Source organism: Cnephaeus nilssonii (assembly GCF_951640355.1).
Source record: "Cnephaeus nilssonii genome assembly, chromosome: 13".
Lineage (NCBI taxonomy): Eukaryota > Metazoa > Chordata > Mammalia > Chiroptera > Vespertilionidae > Cnephaeus > Cnephaeus nilssonii.
The window spans coordinates 36,207,036-36,227,082 of record NC_137084.1 but is presented as its reverse complement, the minus strand read 5'-3'; the positions used below and the strand labels follow the sequence as shown (position 1 = coordinate 36,227,082).

Here is a 20,047-nt window from a genome sequence, read left to right as displayed (position 1 = left end):
ACTGATGTGGCCTTCAGTCTGAGGTGCAACCTGCCCTGGCTCTGTTGTTCCTCAGGCCAAAGAAGACACTCAAAGTCTGGCTGAACAGACAGAGTCTAGGAGCCAGCCACTAACAGTTGCCCTGCGGGGGGAAATGAGGAACTGGAGACACAGAAGTTTTAACAGACTCACACAAGATCTCTTGACCAGGATGTGGAAGAGCAGTGACTCCAGCCCAGCTTCCAGGGGCAGGAGCCTGAGTCCCTGGGAGCAGGAAAACCAGGCAGCAGTGACTCCAGAGTCCACATTCTTAAATCCTGTGCTCATAGTCCTCCCTTATAAGACCTGAGCATGCTGGCTCTGGCTCACCTGAATGGCAAGGCACAAACAGTCTATTTTCTTGACTTTTCAAAAGCACAGAGATAGAGTCATGGCATTTGAAGGACCTTTAGAGACCACCCCCTCGTGTTATAGAAGTCTGCTTTTAGCTCAAGATCATAGGGAGAGTGAGCTGTGGGGACCCAGAATCTGGAGCTTCAGCTGTTCAACTAGGGTTCTCTGTCCCTCAACTATGTGGTGGGCTCCTGGAGCCCATCCCCTGCGTGGCCACCCCTAAACACTCACCCTCACCTCTGACCCAATGCAGCTGCACCCATGTGTGGTTTGAAGCCATGAAGGTCAGAATGGCCAGCAAGCTTCTGTGCTGTCTGGTTTTGTGTCTCCTGAAAGGTGTGAAGAATCCTTTAGAGAAGTTGGGAACCAAGATGAAGTGAACTCCATGTAAAAGGATCTCCTCACTGATGGTGGAATTGCATCTTTGCCCATCTTTTAATATTATTTTTTAGGAATACTTGTATTAGTATTCTTGGGGAGCACAGCATGGCAGCTGTTTGGGGAAGCTGCCCAGGATTCCAGAGCTAGGTTTTGCATCAAAATCTAGCTTACGGGCACTACAATTGTTAGTGAAGTGGAAGCGGTCAGGAATAGCGAAGGCAAGGAGTCCAGGGCTGAGGATTAGGGCAGCTAAGGGGACAGAACCTTGGAAAATAGTGACCTGAAGACTGCAAATAGTCACATTTGACTACAGATGGGAATATTTTGTTTTTGATAGTCATTCCTTTCTTTAATCTCCAAGTTTTCAGTAGGTGAACACATTTTATGGTTGGTTAAACCTTTAGTCCTCTGTTGGCAATGCTTTGGGGGAATTGTCCACACTTGGTAGGAACTGCAGTAGGAGAGGGGCAGAGCACTGAGTTTAGGGAAGGCCAGTGGTCACCGCAGAGGAGGATTCTGGAGCCACTGAGAGTAACTGAGGAGCAGCGCCCCCATGGTCCAGACATTCCTGGGAGGGGGGCTCAATAAAACCCTGAGCTGGCTGCCTTCAGCCAAAGACATGGGGGCTTGGCCCACTGTCATTTAAAAATTCAAGAATTCCCAAGGCTGCCAAGTTCTGCAACAGCATGAGCTTAGGACATGGAGATACAAAAGGCCATTCTTTTCTAAGTATTTATTATCTAAGTTATGATGTGTAAGAAAACAAATGTCATCCTAACATGAAAACATTCACTAAGAATCTTGCCACTTGTCAAATGAATGCTCACTCGTACATTCTTCCCTCACTTAACAAGTGTCTATCCCTGCTGGCTGAGGGCAGTTGGGATGACTGTCGGATATATCAGGATCATACAAGTTCAGTGCAAAGTCAAAGAAAACAAGGTTGGAGAACTTCACGTGCAAGGTCTTAGACCAATGAGGAGCAGATGGAGCTGGATTAGTTAACAAATGAAGAACAAAATTATGAAGAGGTGGCAAGATAGGTTCTTCACAAGGGAATGGTTTGAATATTGAAGGATTGAAAGAGATTCTTGGGAAAACAAATGAAGATCTCAAACATGAAACAAACAGAATCTCCAAATGAAGGCATTGTACAGTAAAGTGTGAAGGAAGTGGTATCAAGTGAACAAATCGTCTTGTTGGTATAAAAGTAAATATGCCCACACCAAAATCAACACACTTGATTAATTCTTTGTTCATTCTAAAAAGTGCCATATAATCTATATTTCATAGTATATATAGCTAGAGATAACTTGCTTTCATAATTTCATTTGTGCAATGCAATCTCAACTTATTTTCACAATTTCCTTTTTTTTATAATATACTTTTGCTGAAAATCTTGTTCACTATTTACTATGAAAATCTTATCTTCATTTTAAGTGACTCTTGCTGCTGCTCATGACCCTGCCATGATGAGGTTCTCCTCCAAGTCTTTCTCCATTCTCGGAGGAAGCCTACAGGGCTAGGATGGTTTTACGTCCCAGGAGGCCTCAGACACAGCCTAGGAGGCTCCAGTCCCAGGGTATGTGGGGACCTCGAGCAATTCAAAGGAACTTTGTGTGTCTATTCCTCAGTGTGGACACTGCACACCTTCCCCAGCCTCCCAGTGCAGCCTGCACGGGCTGTCGGCAAACCCTCTGGCCAGACCGGACACTATGGCCTCAGCGCAGGGCGCTTGGCTTGGCCCTGTCCAGGCTAGCTGCAGGCAGGGAGGGGGCACTTACTTGGCCGGTGGGGCTCTGAGCTGCCTGTGGCTCTCCGGGGGGCTCCTCGTCCTCGGGAATGTGGGGCATGGCAGCCTTCTGGCAGGACTGGCCGCGGGTGCCCGGAACCTCTGCTGTGTCAGCCCCAAAGATGCTCCAAGAGGCCTGGGCTCCGCAGGCTGAGGAGATGCCAAAAGGACAAGTCAAATCCACTCACATCCCTGGGCCAAGCTGGGTTCCATTTCCAGGGGTCATGAGCTGCAGAGAGAGCCTGCCTCAGTTTGCGTCAACACCAGAAGTGGGAATAGAGGGCATTTGGAATTGCATTTCCTCCTGTTCACTAGCTCTGTTTACAAAGTCAGAGGTGGCCTTAGAGATTTTGCATCTAATTTGGTCCTTACAGTAAACACAGCTATCCTGGGAGGGAGAACTAACGGAGGACACTCCATAGGGATCGATCTACTTATCTACCATTTGTTGAGCACCTACTGGGTGCCAGGCACTCTCCTAGTAGCATTATCAACATTGCCATAATTTAATCCTCACAATGACCGCTGATGCAGGCATCAATATTCACATTTCATAGATGCAAAAACTGCTTCAGAGAGTGGCAGCCATTTGGGTCTCATAAAGAACCAAGCATTTGAATTTAGATCTTCCTGATTTTGAGGCCAGGGCTCTCTCCACTATACCACACAGCCTTCCTTGGCTGAGTGGGGGAAGAGGAAAGGATGGTGTTTCCTGACTTCCTGCCCCATAGCTCCCCTCACACACTTTAGCAGCTTTTCTAACCCTCAGTGGGGGCTCCGTCACTTGTGAACAGACTTCATTGGGCCTGTCAGCCCGGCTGAAGCCATGATTCTGGAGGCTTGGCCTGGGTGGATCTCATGTGCCTTGTGCAGTGTTCACCCCAGAAACCTTGGGTTGCCTCCCCCAAACCAGGTTTACCCCTTCCCCATGGAATAGCAGCCTTGAGGTCCTGCTGGATTGATCCCAGTTATGATAATCCCATCCATCTTGTCACAGTGATTGGCTCAGGGACAGACAATAGATTTAGCCTAAGCCTGTGGTCGGCAAACTGCGGCTCTCGAGCCACATGCGGCTCTTTGGTCCCTTGAGTGTGGCTCTTCCACAAAATACCACAGCCTGGGCAAGTCTATTTTGAAGAAGTGGCGTTAGAAGAAGTTTAAGTTTAAAAAGTTTGGCTCTCAAAAGAAATTTTGTTGTACTGTTGATATTTGGCTCTGTTGACTAATGAGTTTGCTGACCACTGGCCTAAGCCAATGAGCATGTGACAGTGTTTGGGGGCCCAGATATTTTCTCTTGCCCTGGGTGGTAGAGTGTGCAGATGTGAGCCTGGTGCTGCTGATGCCATTTTGCTTCCATGAGGAAGGCCAGACTGAGGATAAAACTGACACACACAGAGCCCGGGGCAGAGCCAACAGACCTGCAGAGAAATGGATCTGGAGCCCTGATCAAAGTTCACCTGCAGGCTGAACTCTTTCTAAACTAGCCAGTTACACAAACAAATTTTTTAGTGTTTAAGTTAATTCAGGTTGGGTTTACTTATAACTGCTAACTTGTAACTCCTATACTGTCTCTTGTAACCACTAACTGCTCTTTCACGTTTCTTGCCAGTCAAGGGGCCTAGGACCATGATCTCTCGAACAGACCTAAGCCAATGGGTCTGGCTCCTCTGCTTCCTCCTAGAAAAGGAGACCAGTGATGTCGGGCTCCATCTGGAGAGACAGAATAGCAAGGTAGAAAGAGCATAGGCTTTGAAAACAGATTCCTGGGTTTGAGACCCCTCTCTGCCACTCAGGGCTGTGTGGCCTTGAATGTTGGTTTCATCTCTGAGCCTCGGTTTCCTAGTCAGGGAAACAGAGATAAGAATGCTCCCACATAGGACTATTCCAAGGATGAAATGAGGTAGAGTACCCAGCATGCAGTAGTGCTCACAGAGGCCATGTACCTGCAGGAGGTCTGCAGCCCAGGAACTTTGGCCAGAGTCCAGAGAGCTCTGCCTGGCCTCTTCCCACCTCTAAACTCCTTCAGGTCCCTTTCCCCTAGTGGAGTGTGGACACCTTCACGGACATGCAGAACCAACAACTAGCCTGGTTCTACAATTTCAGAGGTTCCCTGTTCTGCTGGACGGCAGATGAAAACCACCAGACACTGGGTCATCTTTAGATCCTGTCCTCAGCCACAGTCAGGGGGCTGCTGGACACTCATGCAGAGAACAAAGGACACTCTCATTTGCTGAGCACCTGCTATGTCCTGGGTCTTATGCAAGGTACAGACTGCTGGAGGCTGCAGGAAGCAGAAGTAGAAAGCCCTGCCACCTCCCATGATACTAGGTACTGACCAATGCCCACACCTGACACATGTACCTCGAACTGAGCTCCCAGATGCAGGCAAGAGGTCTGATTCCTCATGGGTAACCAGAAGATTTAGCCAAAATTTTTTGTTGCTTTGTATTTAAAGTCTAGAGAACTTCAACCCTTGGGTTGGTTGATGTGACCATCATCTTGACTTACTCTCTGCAGTGGAAAGGTAGTCCCATTCATCTCTGAAACAGTGTGGGTGACCCCTACTGGACAGCTCAAGAAATCTCATCTCAAGTAGACTATGAACTGAGCATTCATTCATTCATTCATTCACTCAACACAAGCACTGACTTTACATCCTCTCTACCAAGCCCTTTGCTAGGTGCTGGTGACATAAAGATGATAAAGATGTGGTCTTGGCCTTCAAGAGGAACAGAGTCCAGTGGCAGGAGGCAGTTGGAAAACAGTATAATGGGATAAATAATTTGAAAGTGAGATGTTGCAGGATCCCAGAAAAGGGTTTTAACTATGAAAATTACGATGGATGGAATATAGTGAAGATTCTACATTAGAAATGGTGTTTGAGCTGAGCCAGGAACACTGAAATGCTGAATGGAATTTATCTGAACAGACTGGCTGGAGGCCTAGAGGGGGAGGTGAGACAAGAAGAGAGAAGCCATGCTGGACAGATAGAACCTGGTTCTCAGCAATGAGAGGTATGGGGCCAGGCCATGCTGTCTCCATCCCAAATGGTCACTATGGGAATAAATTGAGCTTTGTAGTTGCCCAAAGATAACTTCTATTATCTTTACTCGGACTTCAGCAGCAGCGATATCGGTGGTGCTGGTAGCAAGGTAGCAAGGGTATCCACAAACCCCAATTCTATCAGGGAGGTTGGCTTCACCTCCCAAGAAACCACTTAAAATGATACGTGATGTATGTGCAGGTCCAGGTCCAGGTCCAGGCTGTCTTAATAGGAGTATGATTTCCAAAACATGGGAGATGACAGTTCCACTTTTTCTTTATGTCTTAATCTGCACAAAGCATATTGTGCTCTGCATGCTGTGAAGGATTCAGATAAATTGGTAATGTTCAAAAAAGGGAAGCAGGATGTAGGGAGACAAGAAGTCGTGTTTAAAGAACTAAAGATCTTTAGCCTGGAAAAGAGAAGGTACGGGGAGAAATAAATCTCTTCTCAGATATTTGAAAGCCGTTTGTGCAGTCCTATTGTTCCCAAAGGACAGGTTCATGAACAATGACTGAAAGGCCAGATCAACGCAAGGGAAAACTTTCTAGTGGTTGGAACCATCTGAAGAGGCAATGGACTGCTCTTTAAGGTAGTAAGCTCCCTGTTCCGGGGAGAGTTCCAGCAAAGGCTGTGACAAGGGTCACAGGATCCCTACCCACTTCAGGGATCTTTTTCAACCTTAGATGCCCCTAAAATCCTGTATCCTTTCTAGTCACTATAAACCACAAATTTGATATTCCCATCCTATACTCTTTAAGCAACATCTTAATTCGGTTCCTGGGTCAGAAAGCAAAGTAAAACAAATGAATTAAGTCAGACAAGGCCTGAAAGGTGTCAGCTGCTGCAAGATAAAGCAGAGTAGAGGTTGGCTAGGTCCCACACTTGACAAATCAGAACCCCGGGCCCTCAAGCGGAGTCCCAGCAACCGCGCCTGCCCAGGCCATTCCCACGCTGCTCCTGCCCCTTTGTTTTCTCTCCCTCCCATTATTATAAACTTGCTGCTTAAAATAGCAAGGTAAAAGCAGAGTCCCTCCCCCAGGGTGACATCTGGGTTCTGCTGGAGTTCGTGGGCACTCGGACCTCACATCCATCACAGCAAAGTTTAGAATACAATCTCCAGGAAGTGGTGATCTAGAGCACCAACCCATAAAAGGGAAAAATATTTAGTCATGTTTGGTCTCCAGCCGCTCCTTCTTTAATGCATTTTCAAGGCTCTTCTTGCTGCCTCTCAGGCCTGGTCAGTAAAGGGTTAGGTGAGTCATTAGCCAATCAGCTCTTTGGATTCTACTCATCCTGCCCCCAGCCAGTGTTTAAGTTTAACCTGGCACACTTTACAGGAAGGAAAACTGAGGTGCAGAGAAGGGAAGCAACTTCACTGGGTCCAGTTAGCTTTGTATCTGGTGCAAATTATCTACGAGGCTCCGTTGGGAAAAGTATCCAATCATTTGTGTGACTGAAAAGGCCAACAGTTTCTGAACCATATTTAAATATGTTATCTGCCCCCTGGACATGCTCATGAGAGAAAGCAAACTAACATACTTTCTTTACTCGTTCATTCATCAGGTATTTCAACGTTGCCTACTGAGTATCTGACAATAAGAGTATGCACTTCAAGTGCTATGTTATTTAACCCCTGTGAGATGGGTTTTATTGTTTCCGTTTTATATATTAAGGAACTGAGAAACAGAGAGGTGCAGCAACTTGCTCAAGGTCACACAGCTAATAAGTGGCAGGCCAATGATTATAACCCAGGAGAATCTGATTCCAAGGCCCGTTATCTTTCCCCTCTTCTACTCCACCTCCTCCACCAGGAGTTCTGCCAGACTACAGCAGCGGGACCCAGTATGAGCACCTGCCCCACGAGAACTGGAGTGTGCATTCCCCGTGGGGTTAAGGATAGGTGAGGGGGCAGGGAAAGAAGCAGCAGGTGGTCAAGCCAGAGATCTTATGAGGACAAAACAGTGGGCCCACAGTTTGAGGTTGTATGACCCACATTGTGGAGGTGCAAACCCACCTATTCATTTATCTGTCTGTCCATCCATGTACCTATTCTCCTGACTTTTCCATTTACACAAGTGTCTGTTAGTTTTCCATCCAACCTTTCACCCTAGGAAGTCTCATGCCTATGGCATCAGCAGCACAAGCTCTGCCCCCTGGGAATAGCCTCTGCAGGACCCTGTGGGCTGTGGGGAGAGGACAGAGGGCCGGAGAGGGCTGCTCTGACAGAGGGGATCTACAGACAGAGGCGTGCCCATCTACAGCTGAAGGAACCCTCCATTCTGCACACTTCAGCTGGGGGTTGGGCTGCCTGTGTCCCAGCAAGCATTGGGCCATCATCTGGAGTCATGACTTAGCAAGGGCCAGTACAGAGACCACCCCTTCAGTGCTCTCGGCAACCCTGCGAGGTGGGTACCGTGAGTACTATTATTATTAACAGCGTGATTAGTCCCATTTTACAGAAGAGGAAACAGGGGCCCAAAGACTTGCCCAGGAGTGGCTGTGCAGAAAGTCAGAGCAGGTCTGTCTGCCTCCCCAGCCCCTTGTAGGGCCAAGCCCACCTGCTCATGGGTGGCGTTCTTGACAAGCAGCGGCCTCTCACAATGGCCCCAAGGATGCCTCTCCCAGAGCCTTGCGGTCAGCCCAGAAGACACTAAACCCTCTCTGAAACCACAGTGGCCAGGGGCACAGCCCACAAGCTGAGCGTCTCTCCTATTCTCTCGTGAATCTCTGGGTGTCTGGGAAGAGCCAAGGCCCTTCTGGTAAACAATGGGTTAACCCAGACTCGACTGACCTTTTTGGAATGACTCAGAATTCTCAGAAGGGAGTTTTTTTGTTCTTCCAGCTTTGAATTTTTGCTTTCATTTTAGCAACACAAAGAATTTGAAAGAGATTAGGTTGCTATTAATACCACTGGTCTATGTCTAGATGAAGAATTGGATGGAGCGGATTGTTTGGAGTGGCTGCACACACATCTCTCAGTCCCTCTGCAGCCTCAGGGATGACGGCTGGGCCAGTGGAGATGGGTCAGTCCTGCCCCTGCTCCCATCACACAGGTCCAGACAGAGGCAAGGACTTGACCAAAGCCACGCCTGTGGGTGAGGGGCAGTCAGTAAACCCCGGGCCCAGGATTTACTTTTAGTAAATAATCAGTGAATGTGTCCATGCTGTGAAAGCAGGAGTCCTTGGGCGAAGCCTTCCAATTCTCTTTTCTCTCATGGTCATTCTCATGGGAAAGAGAGAGTGCTCCCTGCTCCCTCTGCTCACCCCAGGGCCGTCCTGTATAGATTTGGAGAGTCTCCTGGGGCATCAATTATCAGTTCAAAGTGCTGAGAGGCACCTCTGTGGGTCCCTGGGCCTGGCCAACTGCAGAGCTGGGTCCTGTGCCCCTACGAGGCAGTCCGAATAGGGGTCCACTTCAGGATGGCCCCATCCTGCTTCCTAAAGTCAGGATGCTACGAGAGGGCTTTGGAGCTTGGCAGAAGGGCTTCTAATTCTCCCGCTGCCTCTTTCTTGCTGACTCTGTCTTTCCCGGCCTCAGTTTTCTCACCTGTAGAATGGAGGTAATAGTACCTGTCTTTTAGGGTTGTTGTCAGGATTAAGTTAGGAAATACATGCAAGGCGCCAGCTTGTACTCAGTGAGTTCCATTCCCACTCTCTGAATGGGGTGGCTGAGTTCTCTTAGCCACAGCATCATCAAAACCCAACCAGGCCCAGGTAGTCTGTGTTCATCCTGGGTGGCAGAGCTCCTAGCTTTGCTTCTTGCAGGTAAAGGAGACATGGTCCAAGCCTGGCCAGGGCTTCTCCTCTGTGCTGACAAGTAGATAAAAGACCACCAGGCATGATTGGAACTAAGCTCACCAGGAGCCATGCATCTGGTGATGCTGACATCCTCTCTGCTGTTGGGCAGCGGTGGCTGCAGGTGGGAGAGGATACAGTGGTCAGTCCCAGGCCTGTGCTGCAGTCCGTCCTGGTGGAGCAAGGGTGGGGTGTAGAAGGGTAGAAGGAGGAAGGGGAACAGGAGGGAACAGAGGGACTTCCCTAATGACTTCTCACCCTCCACACAACCCCTCTGATCCAGGAGCTGGGAGCACTGGGGCTGTGGCCTGAGGGTGCTTTGGTGAGGCTGGCCTTGAGCATGCCAAACCCTCCCCCGTCCCCCCCCCACCCCCCCCCAGAGTCTGCACCCTCTGGTTACGCTCACCAGCCCCGAGGATCTCTTACAGGCTCTGTTGGCTGGGAGTGCCTTCCTCCCTGATTCAGAACCCGTTCTAGCCCTGGGAGTGAGCCAGCATCTTCTCAGGCAGGGCCAGGGCCACATTTAGGAGGAGAGGCCGGCCAGCTCCCAGAGGAAGAGGTCAGGAGTTGGTATGGTGCTCAGTGGGGGAGAGGGAGTGGGGGGGAGGTATAGGGGGGTAAGGGGAAGAGGGAGAAATGACACATTTAAAATAGTAACACCCACCCCCGCTGCCTTGCCCTGCCCCTCACACAAACAGCCCATTCTGTACTCTCTGCCTTGGGAAGGGTTGTAGCAGCAAGAGGTAGAAAGGGAGTGTATCTCGGCCTTCTATGTCACCAAGGAAAGTGCTCAGACACAGAAAACAGATTTGGGGGAAACATCCTAAGTAAGGGTAACTCCCCCGCCCCCACCCAAGACTAGTAAAATATTATGGGGCAAGCGAGAGACAGGAGAGGTGGAGTAGAAGCTGTGAGAGGCCACTCTGGTGAGTCCCTGAGAAAAGGGCCTGAGCCTGCTTCCCTGGGAAGAAGGTAAAGATCCCTAAATCGGAGAGCAGAGAGGTCCTGAGCCTATTTCCCAAACAAAATCCAGAGGAGAAGGCCCAAAGAGAGGGAGAAATGGCTATTAGGTATGACTTTATAGATAAAGCCTTTAGACAGCCTGGTTCTTGCACCCCGGGCAGGGGTGCAGGGAGTAAATAGCACAATACTTTCTGTGCACCCAGGAGCAGAGTTGCCAGAAAGGAAGGTGCTTTAAGAAGCTGATGCAGAGGTTACCTACCGACCAAGGACTGACGGAAAGTATGATGGACTTCTTGTCAAATGCCAGCCAGGACAGATGACATTTGGGCACCAGGGTACCCCTCACCCCAACTTCCCGACACTCGGACCTTAAATGCCACCGTAGAGGAAGAGGAGGGTTAGAGAGACCCTGAAATGCCTGTGACCCAGGATCAACACGACCCAAAAATGGTCAAGCTAAGGCCAGACTTCCATCCACCCCACCCCGGCTCCAGCCGTAACCGGAAATAAGCCGGAACATCTCCCCAGGTTTCCTCTCCAGCTCCCTCACTTCAGCAATTCTTTTTTTAAAATAAGTCCACTTGAAGAATTTTTTGCTTCTTGGAAACATGTGCAATTGCTCAATCGGAGGTGGTTCAAAGGCCCCGGGAACAGCAGAACCTATCTGAGCTGCCCATTCAGCTCCCAGCAGAAAATAAATCTCATCCGGATCTCATCCGGTTCTCTTTGTTCCAGGCTGCCCAGCAGCCTCCTTTCTGAGTCACTCACTCCAGGGTGCCGTGAGTCATCTTCCTGGGGTCACGGACCACACGGTGTTCCTGGGTCTGAAAAGCCGGCCAGGGCTCGAGGGGCCATCAGAAAGAGTGGGGGACTGAGGACTGCCTCCTGGGTCCTGGAGCTGGCTCTGCCCTCCCTTGCGTGTGACCTCGGGAGTCCCCGGCCTGCTTGAGGAGGAGGGGCATTTCCGGGCCCTCCCAACTTGCTCTGGTTTGGAGCCTCTCCAGTGATGTGCAGGAGCCTGCTCGCAACAGCCCACGAGAGCCGAATGTAAAATTGTCAACAATATTGTGAGCTGGTCATTAAACACAAACATCATTAAAAATTAAATTACAAGTAAGTTACATTAAATACAAAGGAAATAAATACCCCAAATAACCATGCTCTGGTTATGTGGCTACATTTTACTATTATCTGTGCTCTTGACATGATTTGTTTCTAATGGGTCTGTGGTGGAAGCACTATGTAATGATGTGCTACTGTGCACCTCTTCCCCTCTCCATGTTCAGTGATGTGGAGTTAATGCCTTGCAATGAGTCGTGACGGGAGTATTTATACAGTGGGAACCAGCAAATGCTACATATCAAGGCCTTTCTTCCCTCAGAGAGCTGGCTGTTAAACACTTACTAGCACACCACTGAGCCTCTCCTCCTCACCCCTGCCAGGGCGCAGAAGGAATGCAGAAGACTTTAATCTTGACCCACGATAGTATAGTTATAGAGATTTGATTGCCAACTGCCTTTGGATAACTCTTCCTGCGTGTACAGTGGGCCCCTCCCACTCCTCAAGTCCCAGACAGAAACCACCATTCCTTCCCCTCCCCAGCTCTGCCCTCCCCCAAGCTCACTCTTACTGGGCCCTTGTGAATGACACCCAAGCTAAAAACCTGGAAGTCATTACCCTCCCTCTTATCTCCCCTTCCCGCCCCCCTCAGTTAGACTCTGAGCCCTGTCAATCCTAGTCAGAAAGTCTTTGATCACTTCCCACTACCCATGGCCACACCCTGGCAATAACGCTGCCCCGCTGTGTTACTGCAACAGCCTCACTGGTCTCCTCACCTCTGGTCTGGCCCTTCCAACCACCCTCCACAAGACACCAGAGCAGTCTCTCTAAAACATAAATTGGATCCTCTTTTCCCTTCTTAAAATCTTTGAGGACTCTGTTTTTCCATGGAACCAGTTCTAAGTGAAGACCCTCGCCCTTCTCTCTGGCCTCATCTCCTATTTCAGCCTTGATACACCTTATGCTTCCACCACAATGGACCAACAACCAACCTCCAAACATGCCCTGCTTTTTCACGCTCTTTGCACGTATCTTTTTGCCTATGCCTGGGCTCCCTTCCTTCCCCTTTCTATAACTGATGAACTCCTACTCAGCCAAGAACCCGTTCAAAATATCCCCTTCCTCATAAACCCTTTCCACCTCTTCACCCCAGGAAAAGTTACTTCCTTCCTGTTTCCTACGGCTGCTCTAACACATTATCACAAATTTGGTATCTTAAAAGAACATAAATTTATTATCTTACAATTCAGGGGTTTAGAATTCCAAAATCAGTCTCAGTGGGGTAAAACCAGAGTATCAGCAGGGCTGTGTTCCCTCTGCAGGCTCTAGGAGAGACTCCGTTTCCTGGCTTTTCCAAATTCTAGAGGCTGCCTACATTCCTTGGCTGGTGGCCCTTTCTCCGTCATCAAAGCCAGCGGTGTAGTATCTTTTCTCCTCTCTGACCTCTGCTTCCATCCTCACATTTCCTTCAAGTCTGGCTTTGACCAGCCTGCCTCCTTCTTGTAAGCACTCTTGGGATTACATTGGGTCCATGCAGATAATCCAGGATAATCTCTCAATCCAAGGATCCTTACTTTAATCATATTTGCAATGCACCTTTTTCTATTTAAGGTAATATGCACAGGTTCCAGGGACTTAGCAGGGGGCAGGAGGCGGGAGGGTTATTCAGTTCATCACATTTCTCTACTCTCCCAGAGCACTTTGCACAGACCTCAGTTCAGCTAGAATTTGAGTACCTCGACAGCAGGGACTATACTTCTATTCATATTTTTATAACTATTTTAAAATATTTTTAAAATTTACCTAGTACTGTTCCATGCTTTCTACATCATTTAATCATTGTAGTGCCCTGACAACAACTATGAGAGCTGGTATTAATTGAGTAGGGACAGTCTGCCAGGAAAGTATAAACTCTTATTGTGCTTCAACTCCCTGAATTCTAACAGTAGTCCTAAGAAGTGGGTACCATTTTTACCCACACTTTACAGAAGAGGAAACAAAGTCAGGTAACTTGCTGAAGATCATATTTATTAGATTGTAGAGACGAAGATAAAATAGGTAGTCATGTGAAGAATCGGAGATTATGAATGAGAGAGGAACCTTTAAGATCCTCCAGTCCAGAGTCCTCATTTTAACCTTTTATCTTTTCTGAGTCCCTGTATAGTGCTTCTTTTATTAAAAATACTTCTAAATACTAAAAAATAAAAATCATGTCCTAGACTGTGGGCTCCTTGAAGGCAAGGGTGGTGTATATTCACCTTTCAGGGTTTCTTGAATAGATGGATGGATGAATGAAAATGTGTCGTACACTCGATGATACAGAAAGGTTAAGAGAACAAACCCTGATTGTTGAGGGAGCCTTGGGAAGTCAAGTGACTCCTCCAGGGCTGATTTCACTCGTGGCCCATAATGGCCTTGGAGCCCCTCATGTGAGAAGTGGAGTAGAATTGGCTCCCTTTTCCTCTTACTGACATGACATGAGCACACATCACCTTAGCAGCTGCCTGTGCAGGTGGATGGCCTTGCTCCCCCTGCCTCCCCATTTCTACTGAGCTTCCCCAGGTTAACAGCTGAGCTTTTCTCTGAATGATGTAACTGGGTTTCTTGTCTTCCCTGACATACATGGGCAGATTTTTCACCTGGGAGTCTACCAGCTAAAACCTCTCAAAGGGCAGGGACTCCTCTGCCATCTTCATGTTTCTGGGTGACCATCCAGGAGTACTTTGCAAAGTGACTTTTAGAATTAACTTATCAGTAGGCTTCCAGCTTTAACCTAAACCCAACAGGAAGCCACAGAGCATGAAAAGCTAGCCAATGCATTCCCTGAACGGCTGGTGGTGTGTGCTCAAACATGCCATCACCCTCACGTCTGCGGCCATGGCACTCCTGGAACCACCTGCTTCCCGACAAGTAGAGCCATGAGGGTTTGTAAGGTGGTAATAGCTTCCCTTCCCAAACTTCTGCTGTGACAAGGGGACTCTGATATTGGGGGTCCTGGCAACCCAGCACCTAGGATCACCCATTTCTGTGAGGCGGGCTTCTGGGAACTGTTGTCCCTTATTTCAGGGAGAAGACCGGAGGAATCAAGCCAGCTTGATGGGCCTCAATGGGTCCTGGCAACAGCCAGTCCTGTCCACACTGCACATGCAGCGTCTCTCAGAAGCCAACAGTGGGACCAAGTCTGAGCCAACAACCCCTTCCTTGGATCTTCTGGCCTCTGCACCTGAAGATGTCCATTCCTTAGAATGGGCATGAGGATGGGGAAAGACAACCTGCTTTTTGTCCAGGGCATGAGATCTGTCCAGGGCCAGCTAGACCGCCAGGAGCAGCTTGTCTGAAAAAGCCAGGATCAGCCCTCTCTCACCTCGGGAACTTTATTCCAAAGAAAAATAAAATGTCTTCCTTGATTCAGCAACAGCTCTATCCTCCACAAAATAAAAATAAATAAAAAATAAATGAACATCCAGTTCCCATGTGCCTTTCTTTGTCATTCCTTCCTCTCCTTCTTCTCCCCCTCCCTTCCCAGCTTTGTTCTGGGAGTGACCATCAAAGTCTATATGCAGGAACTGGTTTGGGCAAGTCAGAGGAAAATTTGGCCTCCACAATGCCTGCCTAAATCCTTCACTCATTCAAGAAGTGCTTCTGAGCGCCTGCTCAATGTCAGGTGCTCTGGTAGGTTGGGGCTCTGCAGTGTGTCCTTCAGGGCTGCCTCCCCAGAAGGCCTTCCTGGCAACCCGGCACCTAGGATCTTTCCAACATGCTGTGAGCTCTCTAGTCTATGATGGCACCGCACAGCTGCCCCCATCTGCCATGCAGTAATTTCTGTGTCCTGCACATTAATCACATTTGCCAAGCCTGAGAGCAGAGAGCTTTCTTCTGTGCCCCAGCTGTGGGAACACCGCACAGGTCCCGAGCAGTTGCTCAATGCCCGGTGCACCCCTTCTTTTGCCAGAAAGGACTCTAGGAATAAAGCCTCGCTTTCCTGTGTACATACCCAGCACAGCATGTACATATCAGCTCTTGAATCCTCTCAGCTCTGTGAGGAAAGTCATAGCTCCATTTTTACAGGTGAGGAAATCGAGCCTCAGAGAGGTATAGTGACTTGCTCTAGGTCACATAGTCAGGACTAAAACCTGGGCCTCCTGGCGCCAAAAATGGGGTCTCCAACCCTTCTCAAGAAAGGGCTCATTCCCATTCTTCTCTGACCTCGGTAGAGACAGAACAGAGTATTGGGAGATGTTCCCTGGTGGGGATTTTGACTGTTCCAGATCACAGCCCTGCCTTCGGGCCAGCAAGGACAACTCCAGTTGAGGCACAGAACTGGAAACCATCCACGGCATCCCCAGGGGAGACAGGAAGCAGCTGCCTCATCTAAGACAAACAGAAGATGGCTCTTCCCTGCTGGGATGGAGTGTCCCCACCCTAAGTCCCACCCACTGTTGATCTCCACTCTGGGAGACCCAGTTCTTAGAAGCTATGAAAGTAGGCCCAGTAACCTGGCACTGGACTGCAGGGCAGAATCTGGCCTAATATGTGCTTTGGAGGCCAAAGAAGGATTGCAGCAGGCTCCGCGATGGAGCTTCTGGGAAGGGAAGAGCAGACTGTGCACCAACCACCTATGTGGGGATGAGATCCTTCACCACTTGGGCCTCAATCTCCCTAGTACAGGGTTGCGCTAAGTTGCCAGCCCATGAGTTTGGGGTCCTCGTTGCCTATTGAAAGAAGACATGCAGTCAGTAGCGAGAGGTCTGACTGGCAACCCCAGCTGAAGGCAGCCTTTGGACATCTTTGCATCACTCCCTCCGATCACAGTGATTGGTTCAAGGGTGAGCATGTGACCTGCCCAGAGCCCATTAGACATAATAAGACTTTACTGGGCACTCTGGGAAGAAGATTCTTTTTTTATTATTATTGTCTAAAGTTTTACATATGTCTCCTTTTCCCCCAATTGACCCTCCCCCCCAGCCATTCCCACTCTGGGCAAGCCCCCACTGCCCCAGTGTCTGTGTCCATTGGTTATGCTAATATGCATGCATACAAGTCCTTTGGTTGCTCTCTAAACCCCTGCTTCCCCTACCATTTGTCTCTGGATCTATTCTTGTTCATCAAATTATGTTGATCATTATATCCCACATATGAGTGAGATCATGTGATATTTATCTTTCTCCGACTGCCTTATTTTGCTTAGCGTAATGCTCTCCAGTTCCATCCATGCTGTTGCAAATGGTAACAGTTCCGGAAGGAGATTCTTACTCTTTGTTGCAGGTCTTGAATATAAGAGGGTGAAAACAGAATCCTTCTTGTGATGGTGAAGAACTTGTCTAAGAAAGGAATCACTGGGAAAGAGAGTACAGCAAAGAGCCAGAAAGAAACTATGTCCTGAGCCTGTCATCTAAGGCCCTGATCAAGCTATGCCTGATATTCCTGGCCTTTTATGTTTCAAGAACCAATTAATACTCCTTTTTGCTTAAAGTGGCTTGTGTTGGCTTTTTTGGCTCTTGCAGTAAAGAGTTCCAACTGGTACAAACAGCCTCAACACCAAAGGCTTCTCTGCTGCCTACTTGAGAGTTTTAACTAGAAAACTCAGATCTAGAGTGAATGAGCTTGCCCTGCGTTATTCCGTAGTGAAACTTATCAACGTGCCCCTTTCCTCAAAACCTGCTCCTCCTCCTGCCTTCCCTGCCCCTGATGCTGAGCTCAAACCTCTGAATTCCCCACCCCCACAATGCCTATCCCCCTACTTCCCCGCTACTACACACACATTTAAACTCAGGCTCCAGAGGAGGGACTAGGTTTGACCAGCTTCCATGTTCCTGTCTAAAAACATAATCCAGTGCACATAAAGACAACTTTGTGGAGTCAAATTTCAACTCTCAAATGATTCCATTGCCTCCTTCCCGATAACCTCCAGGGACCCACTCCACCTACTCCTTAGCTCAGAGTTGGATGGGATCTGACTCTCCCTGGAGAGTAGACCCCAAGACTCGGGCGTTGAGAGCCTGTGTGAACAGGCTTGACCCTCTGCCCTGGACTCCAGTTTGCAGGACAAGGAAGAAGTGCAAACTTGCCCACCAAAGCCGACGGAGGGGGAGGAGCAGTTGTGGATCTTGTCTTTTTATTTTTATTTTTTTTCCACCAAAAATTCTGAGCTGAACTGCATTTGCAATTTGGTCAACTCAAAAGATGCTCCTTGAACAGAGGCTATGGCGACAAGAAGCCAAGCAAAAGTAAACAGAGCAGTTCCCTTGGTATCTAAATCTCTGCAAATAGCTGCAGGCTTTGAGTCTGTAGACACCACTTGAGAACAGGCTTTGGTAAACAGTGATGTGAAATGACCTGGCAGGGTAGGGGTTGAGAGGGGGAAAGCAGGAGCTTGGGAATAGCTCTCCCAACAGCAAACTTTGGTGGCTTAGACACATGAATTTCATTGCATTGCTACTTAAACAGGCATGTGCTGCTGCTTAATGATATGAGACAGGAAGTAACCACAGAGGACTTCTCCCTGGAGGAGCTGTCATCTTTTCACAATGGAAAGACAGGGAGCACATGGAACAATTCCACAGCATCAGCAGAAGAGCACTGATACTTGTTGCACCAGGCTCTCTACCTGGCCCTTTATATCCTTGATGTTATTCATTCCTTACATGGCACTATTATTCCCATTTTACAGAAGAGAGAATTAACATTCAACACACCACGGTGAGGCTTCTGGGGCAATACAGAAGCCAGCAACAGTGGCACCAACCACCAGCACCGCCACCTCCACCGTCACAAAAGAAAGGACCAGGAGAGGGTTTTCTGGCTAAGGATTCACCAACTCGTCTTGGAGAAGGTGTTATCCTTAACATCAGATTCACAAATGTCCTGTCTGTTCAATTGTAGTTTGCTATTTGTATAATATCTTCCTTAAGTTAACTGTTCGGTGAATAACGTGAAGTTCAATCTAGTGTTTAAGCCTAGTCATTCTTAAGAAGCTTCTGGAAATTTTTACCTGCATTTCCAGATGAGAGAAGCCGATAACTAACCAGAAAATAGACCCTTGGGAGGGTGGGTTCTTTGATGAAGTCATCCACCTTCCAAGTGGAAGTGGCCTTCCTAATACATGACTTTGGTTCTATTCCTCCCTTGAGTAAAACCTTCCAGTGTCACTCAATGCACTGATTTCCAAACCTGAGAAAGCATAGTAGGATCATCTGAGGTGTTTGATAAAATGCACACTCCTGGGCCCATCCCAGATCTACTGAATCCAAATATTAGGGGAAAGGGCGCAGGAATGTGTAGGGTTGGCAGTCGCTCAGTGGAGTCTGGTGTGGCACATTCAGAACACCAGAACTGGGAACCCCGGTCCACAGAGTTCTGGTTCATTGGCATGATGGCATGTTCTGCTCTGAGCTTACCAACCTCTCCTGTTTCTTCTACAGACTACCACCATGGTACCCCACACCTCAGTATCACCTCATGCCCCAGTTTCCAAAATATTCCACGCACTTTCAAGCCTCCCTGGCACTCTTTATGCCTCAAAGGCTCATCTCGCCCATCTTCCTCCATTCTTGGGACCTGAGGTCTTCCCTGCAGCCATGTTCTGAGCCTGTTCTCCCTCCTAGGGAGATCAGCTCACTACCTCCCTGACCAAAGTTCATTACCTGAACTTTGCAGTTGAAAACTTTTCCCTGATGGAGAGGAGAGGAAAAGCCCCTTCTAGGAAATTCTCTTTTCCCATTATCCAAGAGGACATAAATGGTGGGTCTGACAACCTTCATGGTCCTTACATGGGCAACTTGTATACTCATTTTTTAACATGTTTTTATTGATTTCAGAGAGAGAAAAGGATAGATAGATAGAAACATCAATGATGAGAGAGAATCATCCATCAGCTGCCTCCTGCACACCCCCTACTGGGGATCAAGCCTGCAACCCGGGCGTGTACCCTGACCAGGAATCAAACCATGACCTCCTGGTTCATAGATCAAAGCTCAACCACTGAGCCATGCCAGCTGGGCAATATACTCATTTTTTTTTAAAGTGAACTAAAATTAATAGTCTTACTCTGTAAATATATATATTTACTTTGACTTTCCATGAGCTAACATTTCCTGAGCAAAGTTCCTTTTGGAAAGAGAACTAGGATTTCAAAGCAATGAGGCCTTTCTTTGTGGGCTGATTATGAAACCACTCTGTGACCTTGGGGCAGTCATGCCTTTCTATGGGCCCCGCTTTCAGCTTCTGCACAATGACTTTCAAACTTTTGATTCCCTGGAGTTCTGGCCACAGGGGTGGCCTCCACAGGCTCTGGGAAGAAAGCAGTAGCCTGACTAAGACAGCTTAGTTGAGCTTCTCTTCTCTGCCATGCCTCTGTGCCACAGCAACACACTGCCCTGCCTTCCCCTCCCCAGCAAGCACAGCAGTGCATCCCTGCTGCCCTTTCTTGAGGCCTACAGAGGAGACTTAGCTCTGAAGCAGATCCTTGGGAGATAAGAAAATGCCACTGATGTGGTTGGAAAAATCTGAGCTGGATGAAGTGGAAACACAGAGCTCTCCCTTGAGGCCAGAAGAGAAGTGCATGGATGGAGGCCAAAGTCCATTCCTTCCCTGAGCCTCTGGGAGCCAGCAGCCCCCCCTCTTTCAGAATGCAATACCCC

The 20,047-nt window shown here is 48.4% G+C and overlaps 1 protein-coding gene across 5 annotated transcripts in view; it reads right to left on the bottom strand.

Annotated features, from left to right (window-relative positions):
- Window positions 1-20,047, bottom strand: part of IRAG1 (inositol 1,4,5-triphosphate receptor associated 1) — a 114,415-nt gene that overhangs the window by 72,207 nt on the left and 22,161 nt on the right. For 4 of the 5 annotated variants that reach the window (XM_079788888.1, XM_079788889.1, XM_079788892.1 and 1 more), the window contains exon 2: window positions 2,538-2,695. In XM_079788888.1, coding sequence (XP_079645014.1) covers window positions 2,538-2,695 — 158 coding nt within the window. Of the gene's footprint in view, window positions 1-2,537; window positions 2,775-20,047 lie in introns of all 5 variants that reach the window. The other variant, XM_079788891.1, reaches the window with a different exon arrangement.